The sequence below is a fragment of the Nicotiana sylvestris genome, chromosome 6, assembly GCF_000393655.2.
Source record: "Nicotiana sylvestris chromosome 6, ASM39365v2, whole genome shotgun sequence".
NCBI classification, from domain to species: Eukaryota; Viridiplantae; Streptophyta; class Magnoliopsida; order Solanales; family Solanaceae; genus Nicotiana; species Nicotiana sylvestris.
The window spans coordinates 40,869,502-40,878,028 of NC_091062.1; the positions used below are offsets into that span (position 1 = coordinate 40,869,502).

General features: G+C 45.0%; 1 protein-coding gene across 1 annotated transcript; it reads right to left on the reverse strand.

Annotated features, from left to right (window-relative positions):
• Positions 1–1,280: 1,280 nt before the first annotated feature.
• On the reverse strand, positions 1,281–4,386 carry LOC138870524 (uncharacterized). The gene is made up of 3 exons (XM_070148335.1): positions 3,403–4,386; positions 2,930–3,252; positions 1,281–1,584 (listed from the first exon to the last, which is right to left on the reverse strand). The coding sequence occupies exons 1-3, from the start codon at positions 4,384–4,386 to the stop codon at positions 1,281–1,283; spliced, it is 1,611 nt and encodes a 536-aa protein (XP_070004436.1).
• Positions 4,387–8,527: the final 4,141 nt, after the last annotated feature.

Sequence of the window (8,527 nt, forward strand, 5' to 3'; positions counted from 1 at the left end):
GTATTCTTGTGTCTTCAAGAACCTCTTGATATCATGGTACCATGGCTGTGTACACGATCCTGCCTCGATTACGTTACAGTAACCGTGTCTTTTCCTGATTTAGACTTCCAAGGGATCGACGTGGGCGTTGCCTGGGTAGGGTAACATTGAAGCTAAGGTAGCAAGTGCATCCTCTAGTTCATTGTGACACCGCGGGATATACCTGAACTCTATTGATTTAAAATGCTTGCCGAGGTCCTCCACGTGCTGTCGGTAAGGAATAAGCTTGATATCCCGAGTTTCCCATTCACCTTGGGCTTGCCGGATAATCAGGTCAGAATCTCCCATAATCAATAAATCTTCACATCCTGATCGATCGCCATATGCATGCCCATGATGCAGGCTTCATACTCAGTTGTATTGTTCGTGCAAAAGAAACGCATTCTAGCTGTAGCAGGACAGTGCTGACCAGAGGGTGAGATCAAAATTGCCCTGATTCTTACACCTTTGGCGTTTACGGCCCCATCAAAGAACATCTTCCAAACATGAGCGTTTTTTGAGACTACTTCTACGGTGTTTATTTCTTCATTCGGAAAATAAGTACTCAACGATTGGTATTCCTCATCAACAGGGTTTTCGGCTAAATGATCTGCTAACGCCTGGGCTTTCATTGTCGTGCGGGTGACATAGACTATGTCAAATTCGGTAAGCAAGATTTGCCACTTGGCCAGTCTTCCCGTAGGCATTGGCTTTTGAAATATGTACTTCAAAGGATCCAACCTGCTTATGAGGTAAGTAGTGTGAGCCTGGAGATAATGTCTCAATTTTTGAGCAACCCACGTCAAAGCACAACACGTTCTTTCTAGCAGAGTGTACTTGGCCTCGTAGTTGGTGGATTTCTTGCTCAAGTAGTAGATCGCTTGCTCCTTCTTTCCGGTTATTTCATGTTGCACGAGGATGCAACCGAAAGAATTTTCCAAGACTGTCATATAAAAGAACAAGGGTCTCTCTGGCTCTGGCGAGACCAAAACTAGGGGATTTGAAAGATATTCTTTGATTTCGTCAAAAGCTTCTTGACACTCAGCCGTCCATTTGATCGCTGCATCCTTCCTTAATAGCTTAAATATGGGCTCACACGTGCTAGTCAGCTGGGCAATGAATCGACTGATATAGTTTAACCTGCCCAACAGACTCATCACGTCTTTCTTCGTTCTTGGGGGAGGTAGATCTCTGATAGATTTTATCTTTGTTGGATCTAATTCGATACCTCTCCTGCTTACTATGAAACCCAAAGGCTTGCCTTATGGGACACCGAAAACGCATTTGGCTGGGTTCAGCTTCAAGTCGTACTTCCTCAGTCTCTCGAAGAATTTCCTCAAGTCTTGGATATAATTGTCCTGCGTCTTGGACTTGACTATCACGTCGTCCACATACACCTCTATTTCTTGATGCATCATGTCATAAAAAATGGCAGTTATGGCCCTCATGTAAGTTGCCCCAGCATTCTTCAGACCGAATGGCATAACTCGATAGCAGTAAGTGCCCCAAGGTGTAGTGAAAGCAGTCTTCTCGGCGTCTTCTTCATCCATCAACACGTGATGATACCTTGCGTAACAATCTACGAAAGACTGGATCTCATATTTGGCGCAATTGTCAACAAGGATGTGGATGTTGGGAAATGGGAAATTGTCTTTGGGACTCGCTCTGTTCAAATCTCGATAGTCCACACATACCCGAGTCTTCCCATCTTTTTTCGGCACTGGAACTACATTCGCCAGCCACGTGGTGTACTGGACTACCCGAATTACTCCTGTTTTTAGCTGCTTGGTGATCTCTTCTTAATTTTGTCACTGAAATCAGTTTTGAACTTTCTTTGCTTTTATTGAACTGGAGGACAATCAGGGTGAATTAGCAATTTATACACCACTAGATCAACACCTAATCCTGGCATGTCATCGTATGACCAAGCAAACACATCTTTAAATTCGAAAAGGAGTTGAATTATCACATCTCGCGTTTTCTCGTCCGTGTGAATGCTTATTTTGGTCTCTCGGATTTCTTCAGGAGTTCCCAAATTAACCGGTTCAGTGTCATTCAGATTCAGCTTAAGTTTATTCTCAAAGTGTTCCAATTCTCGATTTATCTCCCTAAAAGCCTCTTCTTCGTCATATTCTGATTCTTGGTTCATTATTTCACAATTAAACAGCTCGTTGTGAAGTGGGCGTGAAGTCCGCAAGCATGTCATATTATTTAAAGCTGCATTATTATAACTGAAAGAAAAGATAAAGGAAAAATAACAAAAAATCAGAACAAAGGGAAAAATGAGAAAACAATGATTCTTATTTCTTGGAATTTGGAAGATAACAATGTTTATGTTTCAGGAATTCAAAACAACAATTGAAGGGAAAAAACATCCAAGTTATATCCTGGGGATAACTCGTGATGCAGGAAAGGTGGCAAGACAGGTCTACCCGGACTCCTGTCTAGTTGGGAATGGCGTGGCCTCCCAGTTTCGAAGCTTGGCGTTTAGCCCCACATAGAGCATCTCAGCGGTGCTGGTGCCTTCTCCCGGTTGAACCATGTGAGCTTCGTAGAGCATTCCTCTCATTGCCCCACATATCTCCTCGATCTTTTCGGCCGTGAAAACCTTATCGTCTTCTTCTTCGATGTATTTCGGTCTGACGAAAGTTTCGTATAGATTTGGCAATGGCCGAAGCAGTTTCCAACCCTCATTTTTCCTCTTCTTTGCCCACTCTTCATCTTTTGGAGTGGGTTGAAAACCTATCCCAAAAAGTTTCTTGGTGGAAGGCAAGGTGATGGGTTCCGTTATTCTTTAGCCACCATGATTGAGGCGTTGGACAAGAAAGGTTGGGGGCAAGGTCTTCCTTCTTCATACTGCTCTGCTAGCACAACTTCGAAAGTCTGATAAACCGTGTGCTCGCTCCCTTACCTTGATTCCAGATATGGGATGGATGGGTCCTGATAAATAGACTGTTCGTCTTCTCCGTGGACCACAATTTCCCGATCTTCGTATTCAAACTTCACTATTTGGTGAAGAGTGGAAGGTACAGCCCCTTCCGCATGAATCCAAAGTCTGCCGAGGAGAAATTTGTAAGACGTATCCATGTCAAGCACCTGGAAAGTTATTTCAAACTCCACTGGTCCTATAGTCAACACCAAGTCTATTTCCCTGAGGGTGTCCCTCTTGATGCCATCAAAATCCCTTACGCAGACTTTATTGGGGCGGATTCTTCCGGTCACAATTTCCATTCTCTGCAGTGTGGAGAGCGGACAAATGTCAACACCTGATCCTCCATCCAACATTACCCGCTTGACGTAGTAGTCTTCGCATTTAACTGTCAGATGTAAGGCTTTGTTGTGAGCTGCTCCCTCTAGAGGTAAGTCGTTCTTGCTGAAAGAAACCTGGTTAACGGCGAAGAACCTCTCCGTCATTCGTTCTAATTGTTCGACTGAGGTTTCAACTGGTATGTATGCTTCGTTCAAGGTCTTGAGCAAGATCTTTTGGTGTTCGGCCGACCTCATCAACAGAGATAGCATGGACACTTGCTCGGGGCACTTGCGTAGTTGATCCACCACTTCGTAGTCTGGCATTTTCATCTTTTGGAAGAAAACTTCCGCTTCTTCAATGCTTACCGGCTTCTTTGGTAGGAAGCGTTTCCGTGCGGCGTTGTTTAACTCTTGAGTGTTCGAATACCTTCCAATGAAAGTATTCTCCGGAAGTTCTCCCGTGACTTCTCTGCCTTTGTACATAACCAACGTTCTTTGATAGTTCCACGGTACAGTGGATGGGTTTGTCATCGCCTTCTGTGGCACGCGTCCGATAACCACTGGCTCATTCAGCCGAGATGGTTGAATCGTCCTCCGGACCACATAGGTCCCTTTTGGTACGTACATTGGTTTTGCCCTTTTGACTTCGAAACTTTGCGGCTTCTCTGCTCGACCTCGTGGAATGTAAAGAACTTCATTCCTCACAGGCACCATCGTCATTGTCTTTTTCTCCACATTCTCTTCAGGCTCGACCTTGACAGTACTAACCTTCTTTTCCCCTTTCTCTAGCTTCGAGGTGGTTTTAGGCTTTTTACCTGCATCGACGATGGCGATTATAGCTTTTAAAGAAGGATCAAATTTTTTGTCCTCGCAAATCATTCCAATCAAAGGCCCGTTATTGTGAGCGGGCAACGGGTTGTTAGTCACATTTGGGACCTCCTCATCCCTTAGTACTATCTTCCCCTGCTCTATTAAATTCTCAACTACCCTTCTCAAAGCCCAGCAGTCATTTGTATCGTGCCCTTCTGCTCCTGAATGATAGGCGCACCTAACACCGACTTTGTAAGTAGGTGATGCCGGATTGTGCCTTGTCTGAAGGAATGGCTGCAGGAAACCCATCTGGACTAGCTTTGGGAACAAGGTAGAATACGGTTCACCGATGGGTGTGAAAGTCCGTCTTCTAGGTGGTTCCTGAGGGCGGAAGTTATTTTGAAGGGGCTGTGGATTATAGTGGTTGCGGTAGGGAGGCTGATTTCTGGGAGGTGGAGCTTGGCCTCGATTGGCTTGCTGTGGCGGATGGACATGGGGCTGGGTATTCATGACCATGTAGGGTTGAGGAGCGTATGTCACATTTTGGTGGGGGTAGTAATGTTGTGGGGTTCTTTCTGGAAAACGGGGCCTGGGATTATGATATTCCCTCGCTTCTGAGACTGCCATGGATGTTTCTTCCTTTTTCTTTCCTCTTGCCATCCCTCCGGATCCGCTTTGGACGGCTTGGTAGGTTGCCCTTATGGCTGCTTGACTTAAGATTCTACCCGTTTTCAAACCGTTCTCCACCATCTCCCCGATCTTGATTGCTTCCGCAAAAGGCTTTCCCATGGCTGACATCATATTCTGGAAATAGTCTGATTCTTGATCCTGGAGAAAAGTAGTGACCATTTCTATCTCGTCCATGGGCGGTTTTACCCTCGATGCCCACTCGCGCCACTTAATAGCATATTCTCTGAAGCTTTCTGAAGGTTTCTTCTTCATGTTTGACATAGAATTTCAGTCTGGTGCAATGTCAATGTTGTACTGGAATTGTCTCACAAAATCTCTGGCGAGATCATCCCATATATGCCATCGAGATATGTCTTGGTCCATATACCACTCTGAGGCTATTCATATCAGACGTTCCCCGAAGTATGCCATTAATAATTCTTCTTTGCCGCTGGCTCCCCGCAACTGGTTGCAATATTTCTTGAGATGAGCAATGGGGTCGCCGTGCCCATCATACTTCTCAAATTTTGGGGTTTTGAAACCCACGGGTAGGTGCACGTGAGGGAACATGCATAGATCGGTATAGGAGACGCTCTTCTGTAAGCTCAAACCTTGCATGTTTTTCAAACTCTACTCAAGGCTCCTCATTCTTTTTGCCATCTCATCTTGTTCAGCAGTTTTGGGGTTTTGATCCTGCCCAGGTGCAAACTCGTATTCAGGCTGTTGAGGATGAGTGCTGGTGGTGAACCGAGTTGGCTCCAGTGAGAAGGATGGTGCTTGGAATGTGAATGAGGATGAGTCGAAATTTGGCTTGTGTGTAGCAGGTTGTGCCACGATTGGACAGGGAGGTGCAGTGAATATGTTCGTAGCTACATCTGTTGTTGACATCCGGGGATAAGAATCAGAAGGCGATCCAGCAAAGAGGGCTGAAATGGCAGTGTACCCGAATGGGGTAGCTGGATAGCTTATGGGGACGTTGGAAGTCCCACTTGTCCTGGAGAACAACTCAGGGAACCTAGGGATTACGCTCGATGGCTCTTTTCCGTTATTCCATTCATCCAAAATTTCCAACATGCGGAGCCGCAAGATTCTGTTTTCCTCAACAGTTGCTGACTCGGGTGTCAGGACGGTCGAGATTGAACTCTCTTCGGAAACAGGAACTGTCGGCAAAGGAATTTCTGAAGACATTTCTATGCTTCCCTTTGATCTCGTGAAGTAAGTGTAAATACCCCCTCTCGACTTAACAACGGGTAACTGAACACTCCCTTTCGACTCGTGAAGTATGAATGTGAGGCCAGACCTCCACCAAACCAACCACCTTTTCTAAAAACCTGGAAAGACTCAACGGCAAACGAACGGTTAGTTCGAAACAAATAATAGATATGTAATCTCACGTTGGGGCATGATGTACCTATACAGTTAAGTGAATCTCTACATGTTTGCAACGAAGGCATGCGTCATTCCGGCTTCTCTTTTAGGCTTCCCTTTATTCATCGTTTTTCTTTCCTTCTTTTTTTTCTCTTTTTTTATCATTGTTTTCAATATTTGCAGTTCAAAATGTGACCGGATCCGATGAGGATTGCCTACATATCACGATGCCGCGTGAATTAGATCATTACGTAGTTCAAAACAGATGAGTGTAAAAGAAGCACACATTTTATTACTGAACAATCTATTACAAACTAACATTCTTGACAAAAGGAAAATAACAAGCCTTGAAAAAAAAAGTACAGACTCAACAGACTAATACACCTTGAGGCAAAAGACGGACAGACTCGAACTATGAATACATTAAGGTTTCGAGAATTGGCGCCCGCGGGGCATCGTTTGGCCTCGCCGCGGTCCTAGTTGTGAGATCCCTTTCAAGTTGTTCCAGCTCATGCATGATCTGCTTGACATAAACCATCACTGCCGAGAGAACGGTAATGTTGGTCATGTTTTCACACCGTAGACACCGTCTGATGATGGCATGGGCAATGGTCCTGATCTTATCCCTGGTTTGCCTCTTTTCTTTGAGTAAGTGCTCTATTTGATCATTACGGGCTGTCATAACCCGAGAATCCTGGAGGCATTGATTTTGACATTGCTGAATTTCTACTTCCATCTGGGCTAAGAGCTTGCGGCAATGTTTGTTTTCAACTCCCAGGGTTCGGATTTGCTCAAACACTCTGTCCACCTTCTCCTTTAGATTGGCAATGGTTCGCTCGTGATCCCTTTCCAACTGCCGCAGGTGCCAGTTACGTTTTTCTGTCCTTTTTGCCCAGTGTGCTTCGAGCCCTGCTATGGTATTTTCTGACTCACTCCGGCACTCCCCAATTTCCATCCTTAAAGCTTTTATCAATCGTTTATCCGACCGGCTCCTTGGCTGGTTATCAGCATCTATCCTCATCTATTTGATCTGGGCCCTGAGCATCTCGTTTTCCTGAGTCAACCTGTTCTTTTCTCCTAGATCGGTAGCAACTTGTACGTTGTGCTCATATTTCAGACCTTTCACTTGTTGCTTCAACTTGTTGATTTCGGTACGATAGACTCTTTCTTTTGCCAACCAATCCCACTGCTTTTGCGATGACTCGGCGAAATTCAGGATGTGGGGTGTTTTAGCCAGCCTTTCGTGTTCGAGTTCTCTTCTATACCATGCAAGGTAACCTGGTGCCATTTCACTTTTGGCCCGATCCTGCACACAAATATCTGCTTTCAATTATTGACATTCATTGCAGATCTAGCGGATTTTTGCTTCAGGAAATTGTCCGTCAGGGCTTATCTCAATTGTTTGAGCACTAAGATCTTCCTCGTATGGTACTATCTGGTATCTTCCGAGTTGTCTCAAGACTCAGCAGGGCGCGTAAGGTTGAATGCTCTTAAGTCCATCAGTAGGAAATGAGTTCTAGTTGTTGTCATATACATGACCTCATCAATAGGCAACCATCCCAGTGTCCACTATATTTGGCTGGCAGTGAGAGCTTGAAAGAATGAAGTCCATGCCATAACTCCTTTGGGCAGACTGATCTCTTTGGTTCTTGTGTAAAACTCTTCTATCCAAGTTTTCTCCGAGGAACCATGGCTCAAAAGCTCGGAACCATGGCAGAGATGTTCGGTCATCCATATTTGTAGCAGCAAGTTACAACCTTCGAAGAAATTCCCCCCGGCTTTGCAGGCTATGAGAGCTCGAACGATATCGGATACCACCATAGGCGCGAGAGTACTGTCATTTTGAGTGAGTAAAGTACTGACGACCCCGGATATTTTCAGATCAATATTCCCATCTTTCCTCGGAAATACCAGAAGGCCCAAAAATGTTATCATGAAAGCCACCCGTCTGTGCTTATCCTACTTATGACGACTACCTTTGCTGCATAGCTTGTTAATCGGATTGTTGAATCCTCCTACATGACCATACCTGTCGTATATGAAGCATGGATTACAAAAACCGGCAGCCAAATCTAGGTTGTGGACCGTCCTGGGTATTTTTAGTGAGTCTAGAAATCGATGCATCGTGACAGCTCTTGGGGCGACCAGGTATCTTTGCCTTAATGGAAGTTCAGCATTTCCGATGTACCCAGCCATTTCCTCCAGAGTCGGGGTGAGTTCAAAATCGGAGAAGTGGAAAACATTGTGTGCTGGGTCCCAGTAGGTGACCAAAGCTCTTATGATATCTCCCCGAGGCTGGATTTCCAATAAACCCGTGAGACCTTTCAGATATTTCTTGACCTCATCTTGCCCTTCAGCACCTAGATCATTCCACCATAGCCGTAACTTGACAGGGATTTTAGTCATTATCGAA